We start from the raw sequence: 23,420 nt of genomic DNA, 5'->3' as shown, positions 1-23,420 counted from the left end.
GTGCATGTGTGTGTGTAATTTTTTTTATAATGTTTAAAAACATTTTTAAGCTAGTAAAGAGTATCTCACTTCACCTTCCTGGTCCAAGCAAGCACCGTACAAAACCAAACCCAGTTTTGGCTTTATTCCTACCATGTACATTTAAGCATTCAGTATGTACTAAATATCACAGGGGGGAAAAGGATTAAAAGGGGGGAAGATCATGCTTTACACTCACACTGACACATTTATTTCCCTAATTCTCTTGATGAGACAGTTTAATAATTTAAAAAAATAATAGCATGTATCAATATTGCAAAAATATGATTAATGACTTTTTTGAGATGAAAGTATCATCATCCTGATTATTAGGTAAAGAAAAGCCTATTAACTAACTTTCAAGTAGGGTAATTTACTCCATTAAAATCAGCTACGATGTTTCAAGATTTAATGTATTGTTCAAATTCATGTATGCAAACAAACTCATTAAAATTCAGGTGACCTCACTCAGAAACTCACTGCACTTAAAATTCAGGGCCCTAACAGAGGACATTGAGCTGGAATATTTAAATTGAAACATTTGTCCTTTCTAGACAGGGCATTCAACACTGATTTTGTTTCTGTTTTTGTTTTCACCAGAAGGAGGAATTCAAGATGCCTGAGAGTTTGCAGCAGCTAAAAGGTTCTGAAGAACTTGCTGCTTATATCATACTGACATCCTGCACCCAAGGTCAAGGGCTGTGTTGGACACCTCCTTACACCAGCTGAGGCCAAGGACAATCACCTTCACTTTGGAAATGAGTTTAAAGAAATACTTCTCACTCTAGCTTAGTAAAATGCATGTAGTCCTAAACTTTAAGGACTAATTTTCCAGAAAACTAAAGCGCACCCCATTAAGCAACCGAAATGTCCCCGTTCATATTTTTTATGGAACTTGTTCTAGCAGGTGTTTCTTATTACCTGGAGAAAAACCAAACCCTCACCACCTATTGACCCTGGCTGTGTGCGAGGCCCTATGCTAAATGCTTCCCCTACAGTACTTCATTAAACTGCCTCACGCCAATTATCTGCAGAAGAGGGGACAGGGACCAAGGAGGTTTAAAGGATGTGATGATGTCACCCAGCTGGTAAGGAGTAGTGCCACAGTGCACCTTGCACCACATCACCTCCTTAAAAATAGCTGATCTTTATTTTGTTTCTTTTTTAATATTTCTGAGTCACTGTTGGGGCAGAAAGGCATAGTGGTTAAAAACATAGACTCTGGAACCAGACTGCCTGGATTCAAATTGGGTCTGGTTCCACCACTTACCAGCTGTGTGACACTAAGATGTTATTCAACCACTCTGTGCATCAATTACCTCATTTGGAAAAAGTGGAAATAATAACAGAATGTACCTGAGAGGTTGTTGTGAGAATTAAATGGGTCAATCCATGAAAAATGTTAATTCATGTAAAATGCCTAGAACTGTACCTGATATATAGTAAACACCAGGTAAATGTAAAAGCTCTTATCATTAAAAGCAAGTGTTAGAACAATGAAGCCCCACAGATCACAAAGGTTCTCTTAGCGAACCCACCCTCAGGGAACCAAGACTAAGTTCACCCACACACAGTCACACACAGACACACCTTTTTGTGTGTCTCCCATGTGCCAAAGACATTATGCACACAACAATGCATTTCATTCTCAAAATAAAACATAACAAAATGCCTGCAAGAGAGTCAGTACCCTTCCTTTGTCAATAAGGAAAATGGTTAAATAATTCACCCAAGGCTCTCAAGTAGGAAGCAGCAGAATCAGGATTGGAATTTGAGAGTTTCTGTCTCAAAAGCCCAAGTTCTTTTATCTACACAATGTTATCTTCAGTTCTTACGTCTACTTTTCCCATTGTGTTGGTGAGTCCACTGCTATCAATTTAGGATCGGAGTTTTGGAAGGGACTTTTGAGTGTATCTAGCACAACAGTCCCTGTTTGCTTATGAAGAAAAATGGAAGCCTGGGAGGCTCGCTACTGGCTTGCCCAAAGTCACATAATGAATGCCACCGCCACGGTGCCACGCTGCCGCTTTTTTCTCTTGGATGCCGGTGGCCTGTCTCTAGGAGGCCCCCAGCCCTGCTCCAACGACCACTGTATAAATCAAGAATGCAAAGGCTAAGTTTGGACCCAGGGGCTCCCCAGTGAGGCAAGTTCATTAGCAAATGCACTTTGTTATATCCAGTTTCGCTGCTTGGACCTTTCCGCTTTCTGGCTCACAGCAGCGTTCTGGAGACTCAGGGTTAGCAAACAAATCAGGTGTCAGTCTGGTCTACAATGTCACTGTGAATCCGAGGAAAACTGCCGAATGAGGCTTTACAAACAAAACCCAGAGTGGAGACAATTTCACCCTGGAAGAAAGGAAAGGACAGGCTAACGAGAAGTTTTATTTGTCAAAGGAAGGAAGCTCACAATTAAAGCAGCTGTTCCTAGCACACTACAGTCTATCTGAGGCCAAAAGCATATGTACAAGCATAACAAACCATTGACCCCATGTGGAGAAGCAATGCTGAGATTTCTGACATAATTAGTTCCCTTTCCACAAAAGAGCTGGATTCACAATTAAACTCTGTCTCCTCCTGCCCCCATTCTGCTGTGTATATATTTGATTTTTTCCTAAGGGACTGGGTTAGAGACCAGGAGACAACCTGAAACCACAATTCACTGACGTCCCAGGCCAACAGGCAACACGATGCATGTTTGTATTAGCTGTTACTGGGCCTTGTCCAGGGAGAGGCTGATTTCACCCTTCCACTCAACACACTTCTCAAGGGTTTGCTGGTCAGTTTACACCGTTCTTACAGACCACTGGAAGTGACCGCTAAGGCAGGCTAAGTGCCAGGGCACTGAGTCCCACGGAAAACTTCAGGGCCCGTTCTGAGAGGAGCAGGTTGCTGTGGACAGACTACAGTCCAGAACTGAAGTTCAAGACTCAAGTCTTGGCTCCTGCACCTACCTGCTTGATTGACCAACAGTCTATGCCCCTCTCAGAACCTTACCTTCCTTGCCTAGAACAGGAAGACAATCTCTGTCCATGGACGTGATTACTGAGGAGTTTAAACAGAGACGTAAGTGAAAGTACTCTGTAAACAGTAAAGGTCCAAGCGAAGCGAAGGGGCGGCCGAGGAAGTCTGCTTATCTCCTAGCTGGTTTCTGTGTGCAAAATCCCCAGGGACTCCCCACTGCTCTCAGGATATAAGTCCAGACTCCTGAACAGGTGTAAAGTCCCTTCTCAATCTGCCCTCTAATTACCCTTCAACTTGACCTCTTGCCACATGCCCCATCACTTGAGGAGTTCCTCCAGGGGCTGTGACTCCCACACCTGCAGGGGACAGCCCCCACTCCTGACACTCCACATTCTACCCAACTAACCCGTCCTGGGGGCCTGATTTTAACTTCCATGTCATTCCCTCCTAGACGCCCTCCTCTACCTCTCCTCTATGCTTTCCTAACATCTTCCATTAATCCCTTTGAAGCCCTTTTCATCATTGCGTTCAAACTGCCTGGATACTCGCTACTCTTTTCTCCTCTCAATATTTCATGGACTAAAAAACACTGTTCACTGAATGAGTGAATTTAGTGAAAATGACTTAGTGGCTGACACTAGTAGCCTACTAACAAATCACTACAGTTCCCAACCCCAGCCTCTCCTTTTTACTGATAAGAAAAGAAAGGCCAAAAAAAAAGAGGAAAGAAAACAAAGGCCACGAGAAGCTAAAAGACTTGCCCGAAAGCAAATGGCTAATCACCCTGGTCTCCTAGTTCAATCTCTGACTTTTCTCCCACAAAATACTTACTATGTCCAGGTTTTATGCTATACCATCAATGTCTTTCCATAACAAGAGAATTGAAGGTAGAGGAGTTATAAGAGAAAAGAGACTTGAAATCAGAAAACTACTGCTCAAGGCCAGGCTCTGTGTGACCTTGAACAACCTCCATGCCTCTGGGTCTCAGGCCCCCCAACTGTCAAACAGAAATTTAACATCAGCATACCTAAGAAGCAAAAGGCTTCCTATTATTTTAGTTTATTTTTCACCTACTTCACCATGTTTCATGTGACAAAAATGAGGTAATCTGAAAATACTTTATACATCTCGAAGAAATATTTTTACAGCTTTCAAGTACAGTTATCCCTTGGTACCTGTGGGGGACTGGTGCTAGGACACCCCCGCCCCAAAGAGTATGCATACCAAAATCTGCAGATGCTCAAGTCCCTTATATAAAATGGCACAGTATTTGGCATATAACCTATGCATATCCTCCCATATACTTTAAATCATCTCTGTATTACTTACAATACCTAATACAATGTAAATGCTATGTAAATAGATGCTGGCGTGTGGCAAATGCAAGTTTTGCTTTTAAGAACTTCCTGGAGTTTTTTTTTCATATTTTCAATCCAAGTTTGGTTCAATCCTCAGATGTAGAATCTGTGGATGTGGAACCCACAGATACAAAGGGCTGACTATAGTTATTTTTCTGGTGACATTTAGCTTTATTGTTTAAACCAAGACATTTCTAAGGACAGGATTCAAAAACATTAAGCAGTCTCTTTGGTACTATAAAAAGTTTAATCAAATTACAAGATCAACATAGGCTCAGCTTGAATTAACTAATGCTACTTCTTCTTCCTTCTGTTTTCATGTCATCAAAACCCTAGTGTCTACCTGCAAAAAGAAACCTCCCCACAATCATTAACTGAAAAAGGACAAACCCTTTTTTTCTTTACAGACACTACTTGATTTCATAGACTCACAGAATGCCGCAGCCAGAAGAGACTGAAGACCATCGAAGCCGGAACTTGCCTTTCACGATGAGAAAACAGGCCTGGCCTAATGCCCTTAGGAAGGACTTGTGCCATCACTGATTGGAAACGTGCAACAATTGTTTTTCAGAGTACTATATACTTTATTTTGCAATAACAAGGAGACGACCTGACCAAAAAAATATGGTAAATCATATAATGAGATTCCAACAGAAAATAAAATACAATGGTGTTTATCGAAGTTGAAGGCTGAAGGGCCAAGACAGAGACACACCTCTGATGATATTTATATATACATGTTTTAAAATTTAACTCTTATGGAATTTTGTGTATGTGAAAGAAATTATTTTGCTTGTTTTGTTAATTTTTCATGCTTCTACAAGACTGGAAATTTTCAAAACAATAGTAAGTAGAAAAAATAGGAAATGCACTCACTCAAATTATTTTGTTCATGGACAACATCCTAATCTGTTCATTGCTGGTTATGACTGAGACATGGTTATGACGATTTTTTATTATTTAGTTTTAAACAATGTAAGAAAGCAATGCAGTCAAAAGTCACCATATCTTAGGCAGAAGTTTCTAACTCCTCACCCAACAGTTTACTCCAACTGTTAACAAAAGCAAAAGAGACTGAACAAGTAGTCAAAGAAACTGATACAGGAGGAGGGTGGAATGCTCTTTTCATTATTCTCTTCCCAATCCAATCCCCTCTCCCCAAACCCTGATAGGGGTGAGGTGTTAATGGAGAGTGAAATGAGAAAGTGGTCTGAATCATTCCAAAAATGGAACAGTTAACTCTCAATAAAGAATTGTTTTCCATGCCATCTCAAGATTTTATTCAGAGACCTTAAGAAAAAAAAATTCCTTGTTGAAAAACATAAACAGCTATCCCATCCAAATTCATAAGCAACAAATTACAGTAGGGTTAGTCACTGACATCTCACAATGCAAACTATTTTTTTCGTAATGGATTTCGTGTATGAGATTTGCATGAGATTAAACTATTTTGCAATACCTATTCCAGCTAAACAAATATTGCATACGGTCATAAGAAATGAACTCTTATAATTCAACTTTTAAGTAGACCACCCTATATTTCAGGTCAAAAGTTGATCATACATTTTAGAGACTGCCCTTCTACTTTATACATCAGGAAAATATCTATGAATTATTAAACGAATTACTGCCAAGTTCTTCCCTCAAATATGCAAAATTACGACATGATGTGGGGAAGTCACGCCAGTCCCAACTTTGCCAGCAGGAAGCCGTGAAACACGACATACTGCTTGACGACTTTGTGGTTGGTTTTTATCATGATGAGGTGGGATTCCATACCTAACCGAGCTTCTGCTAAGTGCTCTGAAATCTGCAATGCCTCATGGGACTGCAAGCAGCACTGTCATCCAGCCTGTCTTAGTGACAGCAAACCTAATCTGATGAACATGAGGACATGCAGAGCTTTCGCACTTCCTCCTGGGAGCCAAGAATTAAAATTCTGGGCTGAGGAAGATGAGAGCTCCTTGGAAAATGTCCAAAGTTTCAGCAACAGGTAAATACCAAAGTGCCTAATTAAACTGATGCTGAATGCTACAGGCAAGACAGCAAGAAAATACTTTGTCACAGTGCTGCAAGAACTGGTTCCAAGTTGTTTCCATCACTTTATGTGGCTTCCCTAAGGAAGTCCTAAGTAACTAAGTAACTTTTAAAAAAAAAGCAGTGCAGACATTTCTTCCTCTAAGGACAATCAGGCACCTACTTCCTTTAAGGTTCTTAATAATTCAACGCAAAATAAGGAAAATCCCAAAAGTCAAAACTGAACACAGGAAAAGGACACATCTCCAGACACAATGTATCCAATAGGGACTTCCCTGGTGGCTCAGTGGTTAAGAATACACCTGCCAGTGCAGGGGACACTGGTCCGGGAAGATCCCACATGCTGCAGAGCAACTAAGCCCGTGCGCCACAACTACTGAGCCTGTGCTCTACAGCCCACGCTCTAGAGCCCACGAGCCACAACTACTGAGCCCGTGTGCCACAACTACTGAAGCCCGCATGCCTAGAGCTGGTGCTCTGCAACAAGAGAAGCCACTGCAATAAGAAGCCCATGCACCACAACAAAGACCCAATGCAGCCAAAAATAAATAAATTTATTTAAAAAACATATATATATATATATGTAATAGTCATTGATAGATAATGTTTTAATACTGAAGTTTAACCATGACACACTGGACAGCAGATACTACATATTCACTTTAGAAAACAGGCAGCAGGGACTTCCCTGGTGGTCCAGTGGTAAAGAATCTGCCTTCCAACGCAGGGGACACGGGTTCGATCCCTGGTCAGGGAACTAAGATCCCACATGTTGCAGGGCAACTAAGTCCGTGCACCACAACTAGAGAGAAGCCAGAGCGCTGCAACAAAAGATCCTGCATGCCTCGTGAAAGATCCCGCATGCCTCAACGAAGATCCCGTGTGCCGCGACTAAGACTGACACAGCCAAAAAAAAGAAAGAAAAGAAAAAGAAACTAGATAGCAAATATGTAGGATGTTGCCATCCACTCTCTCCGTCCATTGCCCATGGCCCACATCAGGAATCTTTCACAGCCCTCGGTCTTGCTGAGCTCAGACAGGACCTTAGAACTCCATACAACACAGCATGCTGGGAGGCAGCTACCAACCCATGAGCGTCGACATTCATGCTGAAGCCCATTTCGTCCCAGCTTTGCATAGTCCTCAACCCACTATACCAAAATACTGAAACAGATCTTCAGAGAAAGCCACTACATGATAGTTTCAAGACTACCCAAAAACCTTCATTTAAGCCATAAAAACATATTTTTCCATATTATGTAATTTCTAAAGGATAATAAGAGCAGAAAACATAACTGCAAACATTAGTTTTACTCTAGACACTATGCTGTTTCACTGAGATACACAAGCGGTTCTATATAATAAATGTTTATATTCATCTTTTTAAAAATAGAATTTGGCTTTATTCAACCCAAACGCCCAGCCCAATTCCAAACCACTCACTACCCTGTCACTCAAACAGTGCTGGGCAGAACACAGACACAAACATAGCTCCATCTGCTAATTAAAACCGGGCATGAAACTGTTAATAGGCATCTGTTGCATTGTTTGAAGCTAATGGGCAAAGACAAAGCTGAAATGGCTCTTCTAAAGCAAACCCAGTGATTTCACTCATTTTCTATTTGGTATTTATGTTAGTGGGGGGTTGGAAGCAGGGTGTTAAACAGCTTATTATGGAGACCGAAAGACAAGTGAAATATCTTTCAGAGTCTAAAATATCCCTTTAAAACTGATTATAGAAAGACAGCATTTTACAGTAGGGGAAATACCATTCTTGTATTAAGAATTCAAATTAAGCACTTTTAATCTTGCCTCAGACATCGTCTAGTTATCTAGAATATTACGAAAGATAACAACTAAAATTTAAGCAATGCTTTATAGCTCATATAGTGCTTTCATAATTCATTCATCCAATTGATTGGCCTTGGAGACTTAAAAGGTGAATAAGATTTGATTCCTGCCCTAGGGAACTCACATCAACGCTGAAAAGTTGGTGTAGTATTAGTATACTCTAGTACAGATAAAGGAACGAAGGCCCTAGAAGGACAACTGACTCACTAAAGGCCAGAGATGAAGGAACGGCAGATGTCAGGACATGAACCCTGATCTGACCCCAGACCTATTGCTCTTAATTGACCATGCAATCTCCCTAACACGAAACATGAGCCAAGCCGCTACATCGGCTACTTAAATTTCAGAAGATCCATATTATGTTATGTTCCACGATACTACTCACCAGCTAACAGTTACTTCCCCATTCCCCACTCCCACCCTCTTCTCATCCTGCTATGAAAACTCTTTCCTGCCGAATTTTCCCACGTAGTCATTCTAACACACACCAGAGTGCTGGTCTCCAGAATGGTCCTGTGTGCAGGCAGGCAGATCTGACCTAGAGCCAGCCATGTCCTCAGGCCATGTCGGCAGCTCCCTGGTCTCCCACTTCTGGTTCCATGGTTCCTTCCAGGTTCAGTTATCAGATTCCACTAAAATATCAACTGCTAAATTTTTCCTTGTCTTCAAAGACCAGACATTTTCCTCTAAGACAATATCCAAACCTATCTCTCTCCAGCTTTTCTTAGAGGATCCAAACAATCTTGGTGCTGTTGCCAAGAGAACCTCCTCCCTGGTTTGCTGCCATGCAGAACAGCTGGTGAAGCTCTTTGTTAAAGTACGCTTATTCTTAAGACACATCTAGGTCTGTCTCCAAGACTCAGTTTCCCACTCCCATCCTTGATTTGTTGAATGGCTTTTTGCATTCGCTAGAACACTACCTGAGGAGATGAGTTTAACCCTTTATGATCAAGTATTAAAATCCTGAAACAGTGTTCTTTTCAAAGCTATCACCTAGATGGGAAGTCTATCGACAGCTTTGAAAGAAAGGGCCATGGGGCTCTCTCCCTTTCTCCTCTTAGCAGAAGTCCAGGTTCCCAAGCAGACTTTCTGCGGACCCCTCTGTCACCCACCGCCGGTCAGGGCAGTTCTTCATTCTGCATTGGGAGTCTGGAAGAAGACTCTCCCCTTCCCTTCCTTTGCCCAGATGCTGAGAATTGGAAAAGCAAAAGCAGATGTGTGGCCCAAAACTGCTCCATAGAAAGATGAAAACAGCTTAGGTCCTCCTGCCACTGTGGACAGCGATGGGGAGAGTGATAACGCAGACAGTGTTCCTGTGCCCAGTTTCCAGAATTCCTTCAGCCAAGCTATTGAAGCAGCATTCACGAAACTGGACATGCCAGCTACTTCAGATCCCCTCTCTGAAGAGAAAGGAGGAAGAAAAGAAAAAACAGAAACAGAAGCTCCTGTCCAGCACCTCAGTCGTCCAGACCAAGTGACACTACTGGCCTGGCTACCTTCTCCATCCGGTTTTCTTTTTTCTGTGCTTTTGTTTTGCTGCTGTAATTTTTAAGTATTTGAGTTTGAACAGATTAGCTCTGGGGGGAGGGGGTTTCCACAATGTGAGGGGGAACCAAGAAAATTTTAAATACAGTGTATCTTCCAGCTTCCCGTCTTCACGCCAAAATAAAATACTGACACAAGAGGAAAAAAAAAAAGACAGTGACATTAAAATAAGGCTTTATGTACAAAATGTTCAATTTGAAGTTGCCTGTCCCTTACATATTTTTGTTTGAGAGGTTGAAACCATGGAAAACAACTATGAAAATTAAAATCTACTTGCACTACGTATCTGGATTATACTCAGCCAAATGTTGATATCATCTTGGATAAAAATGTAAATACGACAAAGTTTGTTTTTCAGTCAATCAGTCTTGATAAAAACTTTGAATTGCTACCAACCAAAAACAGTTTTTAATTTTAAGCTGGGGTCAGCAAACTCTTTCTGTAAAGGAACAGTTAGTAAATATTTTTAAGCTTTGTGGGACATATATGGTGTCTGTTGCATATTCTTTGTTTTGTGTTACTTTTTAATAACCCTTTAAAAATGTAAAAAACATTCTTCCCTTGTGGACTGCACAAAAACAGGCTGCAGGCCGCAGGCCACATTTGGCCTGTGGGCCATAGTTTGCCAACCCCTAAACGAAAGTAAGTGAATCCAAGAAAAAAATGTTAAGGAATAAAAATGTTAGGGAATAAAATGTTAGGCACTAGGCTGCAACAATTATCAGCACACATTAATATGACGTCATTAGTTATTTTGCACATGGAAGGAATTTTAATGGCAGGATACTTTGATCTCTTAACATGAAACTACAGACATAGAAAGGGCAAAGGACAGTTACAACGTGCCGAGTTAGCCCATATAAACTCCTATAGGACTCGGAGTTGTATTAGCATTTACTGTTTCCCTAAAGTGATACAGCTACTCCAAATGGGAACGCCTTAACTTTCCTCACATAAAAGCAAACGTGCAAAATCGAATTCCTCCCTGGAAAAGATGGTGACTTGAATTTATGGTGGTGATCATACTGATCAGAAATAGCAGCAGCTCAGTCGTGAAAAGTGATCCAGACTTGAATCTGGGGTTTCACTAGAGGCTCTTCTACAATCAGCTGTGTGATCTTGACAGTATCAACCTAAGCTCAGTTTTCTTACTTATAAAACTGGGCCATGGGCATAAGGTAGATAATTTCTAAGACTCTGCTGTCAAACTATGACTATACTAAATAATAAAACCACTCAGGAAATACCCTAACAGGAAGAAGGGGGCAGGGCAGGGGAGAGACAGTTAAGGGAGGAAGCTTAGACTGTCCTGTTAGAGGACAGGGCTGGTTTTCTCTTTCTGTTCTCCCAGCACCTTGTTCAGTACAGGTCATTCCAAGACATCGATATGACCCTCGCATCAATATTAAAATGTACCCACATCCCATAGGAAATATAATTCAGAGCTACTGTATTACCGTTTCCTAGTTGTCTTAATGCTACATTTTACATAAATTTAATTAATCGTTATTAATGATCATGTAAGGGGCTTGGGGAGTCAATCAAATTTTTTTTTTTCAGTTCTTGAGTTTTTCGTTTGAACTGAAATGCTAGTTGGTGGTTGGTCCTAGACACTGGGCCTACAACTTCAAATGGATAAAACATCCCTACTCAAAAGTTAAATATTATCTGACTGATATACGAAAAGAGTCCCAACAAGTCAGTTGAAAAAACTGTACCCTCTACCACCCCCAAGAGCAGAAAGGAAATGAGGGGAGCTGGGACATCAGAGAAGATACCAGAACCTTAGATACATGAAAGAAGAAAGCATCTGTGCGACAACTGTTTCTGTAATCAAAATGACTGATTGCCTCCTTCCTTTCATGAATGCAGAACCCCTATCAAAACAGTGTCTAGAGGTGGCAGATGTCCTTTTTTAAAACTACTTAAATTTTAACAAAGCAAAATTAAGACTGTAAATGTATCTCCATGGGAAGAAACAGGCATCCATACGTATCTCCCAACACACACACACACACACACACACACACACACACACACACACACACACACACCCCATGTATTAAGAAATGCCCATTAAGGAATGGACAATTCCTGGGACATAGACCTTATCAAGTTTTGTCAGCAATGATGTGGCAGTCAGAAAAGCCCTGGAAACTTCCACACTGAGGTGCCTCAAGAAATAATTATGACTGGGAGGAGATGGACCACCAACTCTCCCCTCAGCAACCTCAGATCACCTGGAAACAGGGGTGATGGCTGGAGGGGGGTAGATATTGCTGCCAGAGATGTGGACGCTCCAAGCCTATGTTTGTGATCGGTGTGTGTGCAACTTTTCACTAGAATGATGTTAACATTCACCTTATTTTCCTAGCTTAACTTCAACTCCAAAGCATTAGGTTGTACGTATGTACAGTTTTTGTGCTGTTTGAAGGCAGTGGGCCACCACTTCCTGTCAGAGCTCTGGGGCTAAATGGGATTTCCCCTCCTCCATGTCAACTGAAGACAAAACTCAGAGCCTCTCTTTACCACATCCACCCCACGGAAAATACAAAGGACAACATGACACGTGAGATTCACCCCATTTAACGTCTACCTCCAGTTCTAAGCTCTTTCAGGACACTTGTTTTCCTGCCTTAATAGCTGCAACCCTCCACAAAACGAAATTTCAATCATTAAAAAAAAAAATTTAAAAATCCACGGAAGAAAGATTGTACTCCTTCAGAATGAAAGGTAACTTTTCAAAGCTACTATTGTAAAAGGAAGCAGGCACCCTCACAGAAAAGGTGGGGCAAAAATTAAGACCAAAAAAGAGGAAACTAATAAAACTACTACAAACAAGCAAAAGTCATTTAAGGAGCTTAATGGAAACAGCATCAGTGAGATTCAGTCACTTTCGATGCAGGGGAATACTTCTGGGAGGGTCACTGATAGAACGGACAAAAGGCAACCCACTCGACTTGTTAGAAACCGTCCTTTACCATCTGGACTGCAATGTGCATTCAACAATGAAAAAGGGTTATGGGGTTTTGAAATGAGTACCAGCATCAAAAATTAATGCCTTTTGGTTGCCACAACAGCTCCCATCAAACCTCTTAGGAATATACTTGACACATGACATTTAAAATCTGCTTCCTCCGAAGAGAAAAAGTCCCACTCAAGAATGACTGCCAAGAACTTGCAACTCAAACTTCCCTAAGCCCAGACTTCATAACACCCAGGAGGTTTCAGACCACTCAATCCATATGAAAGACGCCAGAACAAACAAACCGTAGCCTTTCCTAGTGCTTGGCTGAAGAGTGCTCTACACCCCAATATTCTTCTTTTATAAATGATAAATTATCCTTAAAACATAACTCATTACCATAGCACTAGCCCCCTAATGATCCCAGCAATTCATGGCGAAATATGCTGTAAGAACCATTTGAAAGATGCTTAAGTGAGCCGCTATGAGAAGCCATGACATTATCCAGACAACCAAGAGCTAAGATTCTTAAGGGTCTTAATTAACAGCAGCTATTTAACAAGGGAAATGATGTTAAGATCACTTGTACAGGCAGCTTAAAACCAGCTCTGATTTGCTCTTCTTTAGGTTTACGTTTAGAGATCTTGTTACCTGACCAGAGTCTTCCAAAAGTAGGAAGGACAGCTCCCAGCCAAGACCAGAAAAATCAGAATCAATTGAAAGTAACTGAGGGGTATATTGCATGTTGTGATTCGTTTAGCAAGTAATAATTAAAACCAAAGGAAAATATACAGGGAGGCAGGCAGAATGTAAGATCAATTCCCCAGCTGAGGATTATTAAACCTTCAAGGCTAAGAACTTTAAAAATTGAGAAGTGCTGTGGCACAGGAGATAGTAAAGGAATGAACCACATTTTCCTGACCACACCATTCCCAAAGTCACCCATCCTCTTAACACCCCTTAACACTCACAGAACAATTTAATGCTCCATACACCGTATCTCATTATTAGTCACTTTTTGCTCTTTCTCCTGCACTTGATCCAAAGGGAGTAAAGAGAGAGGAAATGGTAACCAGTGCTCCCAGTTACTGGAGAAAGTCCTACTTTCCATTTCCTCTCCCTATCCCATCTTCTCTCTTCTCTGCTCAACCTCTCTACTGTATATTCTGCTTCCCTTTTTCCTTTCTATTTCACAGCCAGCTCTCCTTTACTTTCTCCACCAAGTATCCTCATTCCATCCTCTGGCTCCCTGAACTCATCTTCTACCTGCAATTTTCTTCTGCCCTCTCCCATGATATCTATGACCAGACTTCTTGTAGCCAGTGCCCCTCATCCCTTACCTCCTGATAACTCATTCCTCCGAACTCCTTCCGGATTCCCGGGTTCTCACCTCTCTTGTCCCTTGTGTCCTCTGCCTTTACTTCACGGACCTCCCATTCCCATTCCCCCAACCCTTCATTTCCCCCTTCACATTTCCTTCCTCTTTCCTGTCTTTTAATCCATTTCACACCCACTATTCCCTTCTCTCTCTTCATGAGATTTCCTGTGTCCCCCCGACTCTGTCCCTCTAAGACCCCTTCCTGTCACACCCCCAACCCTCTCATTTCTCTCAACACCCCTAGTCCTTGTTCTTCTGGTTCCTCCTCCCCTTCCTTTGCCCCCAAGTTCCTCCTTTCAACCGCCCGCCCCCCCAGCCTCACGTCCCCACCGGCGCCCCCTCCCTCATGCCTTCACCCTCTCCCACTGCCCTCGCAGCCCTGCTGTCCCCGGGGTCCCTTCCCTGGGGCTCCCAAGCCCTCCCACCCCTCTCTCCCGGCCCCCTCGCACCCGCTCCCCATTTCTCACTCCCCGTCCCCGGCCGCGGCCCCTCCCTCACCGATGGTGGAGATGAAGGTGGTGTTGAAGGCGTCCTCGGAAAAGCGGAATAGGAGGCAGGTCTTGCCCACCCCCGAGTCGCCGATCAGCAGCAGCTTGAACAGATAATCATACGTCTTCGCCATCTTCTCGCTCCGGCCCTCTGACCGCGGAGCGAGAGGAGCGGCGGAGAGAGGCGGGGAGGGGGCCGCGGGCGAGGGGGCGTGTCTGCTGAGCCGCCGCCGCTCGCCCCGCCCCTCTCCCCGCCCCCTTCCTCAAAGAAGGCCTGCGCGCCCCGCCCCGCATGGCCAATCCGCGGAGGCTTCGTCATCACCGCCCGCGCCCCAGTGTTTGGTGGGGCTTGTAGTTCCTTTGAGGAGCTTCGGGCGTGCCCGGGGCAGGCTGTCCCCGCGGCCCCAAAGGATAAAAGAAGAGCCGCTCTGGGCTGGGTGATCGGGGGTTAGGCGTTTCCACTCGAGGTAGGCAGGGAGGGCCGGTTTCCAACTCTGCGTGTCCTACCACCGGAACTTAACTTCGTCGTTTCTTTGTGTGCTGGTGCCTTTCAAATCCAGGACCTCGGAATCTCAGTCCAGCCGATCCCGCATCTCTTCCCCCGCGACCCGCAGCTGAGATGCTTTCTTTCCTTCTAGCTGCCCTGGCGCAGGCTGTGGATTATCTGCAGAGTGCCTTACCTGGCTTCTCCTCCAGCTGCTGCCCAGCACCACGTCTGAGCCCCCTCCCGCAGCCCGTCAGTTACGGAGCTCGAAAAGAATGATTGCGGCTCTCACTTGAACCCCACTCCTGTTCTCTTCTTCACGCCTCCAGAGCAGAGCGAAATACAGTGGGTATTTTAGAGGATCTGCTATGCAGACCGCTCATCTCCTCCCGCAGGAAGATGGACAAAAAGTCTGGGAATTGAAATTTTCAAGGCTTGTGCTGCAGGCCTGTGCCCTATAAAACTGCAAGCATTCACGCGAGGCAGGAACTATGACCGTGGGAATCTGGAGGATAAGATTTGGATTTTGTCTTGGCTCAGCTGCTTAATAGCACATAGGCTTTCTGAACCTCAGTTTTCTGATCTGTAAAATGGGTATAAAACAAGTTGTTTCATAAAGTTGTAGGAAAAATTAAGTGAAATACTGAATGTGAAAGCACTTTGAAATCCTTAAGGCAATGTAGAAAAATGTTAGTGGTGATGGTTACCTTCTTCAACCCTCTGTAGGCTCTCACTTTTATGGATGACAAATGGGGGAAAAGCAGCATTCTGTTATACTCAATTTAATCCTTTATTTCTTGCCTTAGATTATTCTTTGTTTTGTGGATGTATGATTCAGGCCTCTTTCAGTCGCTAGGGGCAGAAACCCAACCAAATCACGCTCTCATGAAAGGGGGATTTAATGGCTCAGGTAAAGCAGAAGGGCAAGCGAATAGCTAAGGAGGTCTGGGACCAGAAGCTCTATCCATTCAGGGCTCTCTGTCTCTCATCTCTTCTCCCTTGTAATTTCTAACATGTCAAATACCAACAAAAGCTTTTTAGAGTCCTCAATAATTTTTAAGAGGATTAAGGGTTCCTGAGGCCAAAGCATATGAGAACCACAGTCTATGGTTCTTAGGTCTAAGGAAACACCTTTTGGAAGGTTAGAGAAGGTTATTAAGGGAACCAGTGGACTCAACCATTAGTAGACTAAGGAGAAAACTTGGACAGTTAGTTGAACAAGACAGCAGGTTTTTCTAAAACATATCTTGTGTGCCTTGTGACTTTATGTTCAATGCCAGTGATATTCCATTCTTCGTCTTGTTGCGAGACAAGAAAGACGAGAAAATTCAGTTGGGCCTAGGAGCTGCTTTCACCTTCTATGTGAAAAAAAAAAAAAAAGATAAAATGTGTCATTAACTCACACTTCTTACAGTACCCAGAGGGTTGCTGCTAATCTAATGTCTAATTTCTAGAGTCCACTTGATGGGAACAGATCTCTAAGAAGGTCAGAGTCACAGTTTCTATCCCCTAATGAGGAGGGATTCTGTCCTCTGGCACAGGCTGAGCCTCCTTGTCCCAGACAGTTCTTGGGCAAGTCTGTGACCTTGGCCTCAGCCAGGGCTGAACAAATGTAGACAGCACCTTCCTCTTCATTTGGAAAAGAAGTGAAAAAAATCTTCAAAGACCACTGGAATCTTCTTTCTTCTGTAAAACGTGTACTGATTAAAATAACTTTTAGTTCCACTACCTGCATGCAACTATTGGCATTCTCTCTCTGTATGAATAAGAACACGCTGATGTGGCAAAGAACTTAAGTTCATAAGAGAAGCTAGGGTTAGGAATCTTAAAGTCCCTAAGTTTCCTTAGGGGAATTTTGTTAACTGATGGGAATTAAAAATTTTTTTGTCTTGTTTTCACTTCCCTGGCTTTTCTCTATTAGCAAGTGTGTATAACATTTGGGACTTTCTAGCTGATCAGTCTTTATACCACTGTTGAACCATTCAAGCATTTTGATATACTGACACTACTTCAGGAAGAAGCCAATTTTTTTCCTTTTGTGAATTATGAATTTTCATATTTTGTATAACAACATGTTACTTAGAGATCAGATTTGGGTGGTAGTAACTATTATTGAATCAAGGCACTTTGCTTGAAAGACTGGACAATAAGTGTATTTGTAGACCTAAGGGTCCCACAGATCACAGATCACCACTTTCTTTTCTTTCTACCAGTGGCACGTTACTATGTTCTGAGAAAACCGCATCAATACTTTTTTGCCAGTTGCCCAAACCCACCCTTAAAATGCTATGTCACTGCAGATACTAAGCAGACCAGCACTTTCAATTTAATTCTGTAAATGTTTATTGAAGTCTTTGATAAGTTTAACATGTACATGGCAGCTTGACTTAACAGGAATCTAGCTGTCCAAGGAGTTTACCCTCTGTGGTTTTTGTCAGGCTAGTACTCTTTTCCTCCTGCTTTGGGGCAGCCACTCCTCCCCCTCTGGGGGCTGTGAATCATGGTACTTTATTCCTTCAGCCACAGAGGTGGGCATATGGCCAGGCTAGGTCAAACTGAGTTCTTACCCGTGAATTTTCTAGGAAGGTGGGGTGATGATGATGAAAGGAGGTCTCGCTGATGTGAGGTCTTCGTGAGCTTCAGGCTGGTTGATCAGAGTGTAGTTCATTTTCCTGTATTATCTTGTTGCTGCCCTCCTCTATATGGTTACTTTGTCCTCAGTCTGGCTTTTCTCATGGTAGCAAGCAGGACTGCCATGTTGCACAATTCCAAGAGCCATTATTCACTTCTTACAGTAGTTTATTCATCCTGGGGGTCTTTAACCCCCAAGAATCTACAAACACATTCTTGAGGGTCTGTGTGTTCTCTAGGCAAATTTTCAAATTAATTCAAGCATTCCTTAACTGGTTTAAATTGTTCCATGACACTTGAATGTGAGAAATGTCTTAAGTGAAATTAAACTTGGCTGAGACCCCTACTCCTCAAGGGCTGGCAAAACTGGTACCAAACATTATTGAGACTTGTCCTCCCCTTAACTGTATCCTACAAGAATCCAGGTGCTTACATGGTCCTGAAAAATTAGGGACAAAGCAACCTCTGGTTGTCAGTCTGTACCCATCAGTGCTGATGCTTCTGTCCAACCACCCTTGGGTTCTGGTCCTCTGCCATCTGTTGAGCACAGCTGTCCTGGTAGGCTACAGAGATGTCCTTCATGGTGATTATTTTCAATGACTGATGACTCAGTCATCGAATAAGTTCTCTCTCTGTTATCTAAAGTTTGTGTACTTCTTTGTCTTCTCCCTTAAAACTTGAGCCTTTTGAGGAAAGGGACATTGCTGATTTCTGTGTCGCCAGCATGCCTAGAATGATGCCTTACACATAGTAGGTACTCAGTTGTTGAACGAATGAATGAACATCTGACTATCATGCCAGAAGTCTAGGTTGTTGTTGTTTTTTTTCCACACCGCATGGCATGCGGGATCTTAGTTCCCTGACCAGGGAAAGAACCTGTGCCCCCTGCAATGGAAGCACGGAGTCTTAACCACTGGACCACCAGGGAAGTCCCCAGTCTAGGTATTTATAAAACATCTGGGACACCTTCAGTTTATTATTTGCTATAAGACCTAGGTATTTTTAGCCTCACCAATACCTTTCTGGTTGTACTTTACCTTCTATTTATATGTTATTCATTTTGTAAGTATACTATTTATTGTTGTGTTTAAAAAATCAGTGTGATTATATATTATTTCTCTAGCTTGTCAAGACCATATTGAATGATAACTCCTCAAAAATACCAATTTCTCTTATCAACTGTCTGTCATCCCAAACCATGCTATTTGTTTAGTGATAATCCAGTGGGATAATTCTACAATTATCTTCATCAGAGAGGGACACACTGTACTCTTTCCACCCACTGATGTTTCCTGAGCAATCACTGGTTGAATAATGTCTACTCAAATAAGCTCACACTGTGAAACCAGCTCAGCAAGGCCTACCTGGAGGATGCAAAGGTATCTGTCATGTGGTCCCTGCCCTCAGTTTGCTTCCCAGGTAATTGAGGGGAGATCCCACAAGCGAAAAGTTCAATGATAAATGGGAGGCAGATACCTGGCAGACACACACTTCATCTATTCTGATGGGTCAGGTGTCTGTTCTGATTGGTTGGCTTTTAATTCGGATTGGTCAGACATCCAATCTGATTGGTCAAGTGCTTATGCCAAACTGATTGTTAAATATTTTGCATATCTCCACTGAATGTAAAAATTAAATAAAAATGACATGATAATACCAAAAAATGGCTACATGAAATTTACTCTACTATAGGGTGGATTGGAAGGAATCTATTCTAATACACTTGTATTATTTCTTTCTCTAATAATAAAGTTTTTGACAATAAAATATGTTAGTGAAATTCATTCCTTTCATTAGCCTGGGCATCGCTATGTAGGATTTTGTGTCAAATAAGGCACATACACAGTAAGTACTATGTGCTTTGGGTAGAGTTTCTTGTTAGAATGAGTGATTAAAGAAAGCCTTTTGGAACCAACTTTAAAATGGACTTTGATCCAATGGCAAAGTCAAGATGTTATGAAACTCACAATCAGCATCATAAGAGGTATTGAGATACGTGTGGCAGTAAATAATAGAATACTAAATGCTAAATAATAAAAATATTTACTTAATCATATACTAAAATAATCAGATCTAGAACTAGCGACAGGTGAGTGATCCAGCAGCTCAAATGACATGCCCAGGACCTGGTTTCTCTCTCTTGGTTTCTTAGCAATGCTTCCTCAAAGTAACACTGATTTCAACAGACCGGCCTCATGTGGTTGCAAAATGTCTTGCTGAAACTCCTGGGACACCTAGATTCAAAGAGAGCAGAATGTAAAGAATCCTCTTTCTCAGGAGTTCAAATAAATACCCTAGAATTCAGTTCCATGGGCCCTGACTGCCCTTCCGTGAACCAATCCTAGGGTCCAAGAGAATGGCGTAAGCCAACTGGCTTAAGTCATTCGAGCTGAATACGGGGTCAAACTCACCCTTAATCACAGGATCCTGTTAGAAATAGGGAAGACAGGAGGCAACAATGCTGTAGAAGCAACCAATGAAAACTACAACCTGTTTCAGTGTCAAATGCATATAGATATTCATATCGTGTTCAGTTATGTTGAAATTTCTGGAGAGGTCATGGGGCTGAATCCAGGAAAATTCTGACTTGTCTTTCTCTTAAACAGATGGATTGATGTTGAACTGGAAAGAAGAGGCAAGAGAGAAATACTGTTTCCTTGAGGAGGCGATGGGTGCTCCAAAGCTAGAATTAACACAGGCACTTAGACACCTGGTCCCTTTTCTACCCCACTTCAGCAACCAGGTAAGGTTAAACACTTTGATAGCCTTGAACTTTCTAAATTCTCTATCAGGCCCTGACAAGCCTGTCCTGGGATTTTTTAATGGAAGGAAGATTGGACAAAGCATCAGGTGACCTGGGTTCCGTTCCTAGCTCTGCCCCTAATTAGCTCTGTGACCTAAAAGAAGGGCAACAACCCTTCTGTGCCTCAGTTTCCTCATTTGTAAAATGAAAGAGGCTGGACTAGAGAATCCATTTCTGTCTATAAAATCCTTCGGCTCTTGAACCCAAGCTCCTAACAGATATCCTGAGATCTGCCTTAGGGGTTCTGGTCTTACAGACTTCGGTCTCCAAGGCCAACTAAACACCCTAGTGAATTGAGGAGATTCATCAACAGGCCTAGGAGGCCTTGGAGGCCAGGCAGAGTGTGGGGCTGGAAAGGAGCCCAAGACACCTAGTTCCTTATTCTAAAAAGCATTCAGTTCACCCTATGACTCAGTTATCAGTACTTCTCTCTTTCCAAGGAGTGCAAAGTTGCAGTCCTTTCTGTGACGAGAACAAGTTACTGGGTTGCCAACAACTTATTGGATTGCCAATCTACAGGATGAAGAGAAAAATGAAATTCTCCTTTGTATTTTGAGCCATATTCAATCAGATTCCTGCCTCCAATTCCTGCTTAATATGGATAATCATTTCCTGAATAACCTTAAACACAGATTTAACTCCCACCACCAATTTAACAGCAGCAAGGGCTTATAAAACGGAGTTTGTCAGGGAGCACGGTGAATGCTCCCAAACCTGTGATAAAACACCCTATCTCTCTTGAAATTTTTGCTCTTGCTGTTCAGGCAGAACTGAAGAGTTAACATGAAATCAAGCAGATCTCTTTGATTACTCGTTTTTAAGATTTACAATTATAAATTATGGTACAATCTAATAGAATGCTGAAGAAATAAGGCTGAATAGGTAATTCTTTGGGGCCAGGATGAATATTCAGATTAAGAAGAATTGTTAATGAAATCCCAATCACATAGTAATTTCCCTCCTATTACTTTCTGAAACTCAAGTAGCTGTATGGCCTAATTAGGCCTGTTTTGGGGATTATCACAACATTTTATTTCTGCAGTGAGTGACATCACTCGGCGTTTAATATTCATTGAGGCTTTTACGAAACAGAGAGGTTTCCATATGTCTCTAGAGCAAATCATTTGTGTTTGCCATCTGCTACTCAAGAGTAGTTTTATAGACAAAGAATGCAAATCACTTGATTCTTTAATTACTTTGGGGTTACGCTATACTACAGTTGGGATTGTGGGACAGCCAATTCACTGCTAGGAGAATACTGTTGTTTACTTAGCCACCAACTTAAAGAATTCTTTTCAAGCAAATGGCATGAAAAGAAATTGAAGCCTAAAATTTGTCCTTTTAAGTAGAGGCAAAGACCATTGTGAAGTGATGTGTGAGGCTTTTCTGAGTTGGCATTAAGGAGACACTACCAGAGCACAGGACATTGAGGTCAGTGTAGCAAGCATCGGTTCTCTTTTAGTTCTGACACCAAAGGAATATATGACTCAGTACTTAAAAAAAAAAAGCCAAGGATCTCCTTGAGCTCAGTATCAAAAAACAGATAATTTACTCTTAGTCACCCAGGAGCTAATTACCTTGGCTTTGGACTCAGTGCCATTTGTTTCTCTTTCCCCCATGCTCATTAGCTTCTTGAATTGTGGATAATTCTCTGCTCAGTAGCATCTCCACCAGCCTATGGACACACACCATTAGTTTTGCTTCATCAGGATAACTTCAAACAACAGAGTTTTACCAAAAGTGGAAACCCTGGAGCTTTAAGGTTATCTGTAGATTTCAATTACTGATGCTTTTTCTAAACTTCCTCACAGTAAAATTTCATTCACTGCGATTGTTAGCACATAGAATGTGAACTGGCAACTGAAAGGGGCCTAGTTTGGCCACTGACTAGCTATGAGATCTTAACCTCATGGCCCTCTGATGTCTAAGACTATTTTCTGCTTTAAGATGCTATAAAATCAATGCGTTTAAGAGATCGTTTATTCTAATGTTTCCAAAGTTTTTACCTCAGAATACTAAGTGAATCAGCAGATGTTAGTAGGTGAAACTAGAAGAGAGGGTTTCATGGTCAAACTCGTTTGAGAAATGCTGCTATCAAAGTGTTTTGAAGGTACAGCTTCTCCGAACCCTTCATATGCTGCTGTGCCTTGTGACTCTCCACCACTGGGTGTGGTGGGCAGCTTTTCCAACAGTGCTGCCCCAGGCTGCTTTTTGAAGAAACGTCTTATGGGACCTGTGTTTTGCGGAATTTAATTTGGGAAACTCTGATGTAACCTCAACCCTTCGTTTTAGACATGAAGATCTAAACTGTAAAGTCCTCCTGTCACGATGAGAATCAGCATGTTTACAAGAAGCTGTCCAGAAGCAAGGCGGCATCCGTTAGCAGAGTGCCTGACACACTGGACTGAGAGCACCTGTCTCTGCCTCCTGGTTTCTCCCGACTCCCAGGGCAGGGCTCCCTCATGCTGCCTCTGTCACCATCACACCCACAGAAAGGCCAGCCAAGGGCTGGGGGCAATGTGATGGCTGTTCCCTTCCTGCCTGGGGCTTTACCCTCAAGTCCTGGGGGACTGACAGGTATTGTACTAACTGAAATGAAAATCATTTTATGTGCAGAAGCAAATTCACCCAGAATTCTGAAAGTGCAAAAGACTAGATCCTTAAAGGAACATTCTGGATGCTGTGTTTTTCAGAAAAAAAGGCGAATGTAAAGTAATTAAGCTAACATTCGCGTTCTTTCTTTTCTATTATTCTATATTTTGAGTGAGTTATAGGATGTGTTAGACGGTCCCATCACTCCCAGGCTAATTTCTTACAGTGACATCTAAAGTTCTGTAAAATGATCTGCACAATAAAATGGTTTTAAAGGTGAATTACTTAAATTTCTGGAGGGCATGAATT

The 23,420-nt window shown here is 42.3% G+C and overlaps 1 protein-coding gene across 1 annotated transcript in view; it reads right to left on the bottom strand.

The window, feature by feature from the left end:
• RAB8B (RAB8B, member RAS oncogene family) overlaps positions 1–14,765 on the bottom strand; it is a 64,868-nt gene extending 50,103 nt beyond the window's left edge. The window contains exon 1 of the mRNA XM_082852071.1: positions 14,612–14,765. Coding sequence (XP_082708197.1) covers positions 14,612–14,735 — 124 coding nt within the window. The 5' untranslated portion in view covers positions 14,736–14,765. The remainder of the gene's footprint in view (positions 1–14,611) is intronic.
• Positions 14,766–23,420: the final 8,655 nt, after the last annotated feature.

This window comes from Leucopleurus acutus (genome assembly GCF_964270905.1).
Source record: "Leucopleurus acutus genome assembly, chromosome: 1".
NCBI classification, from domain to species: Eukaryota; Metazoa; Chordata; class Mammalia; order Artiodactyla; family Delphinidae; genus Leucopleurus; species Leucopleurus acutus.
The sequence above is the reverse complement of the archived record's forward strand: the minus strand, read 5'-3'. Positions and strand labels throughout refer to the sequence as shown.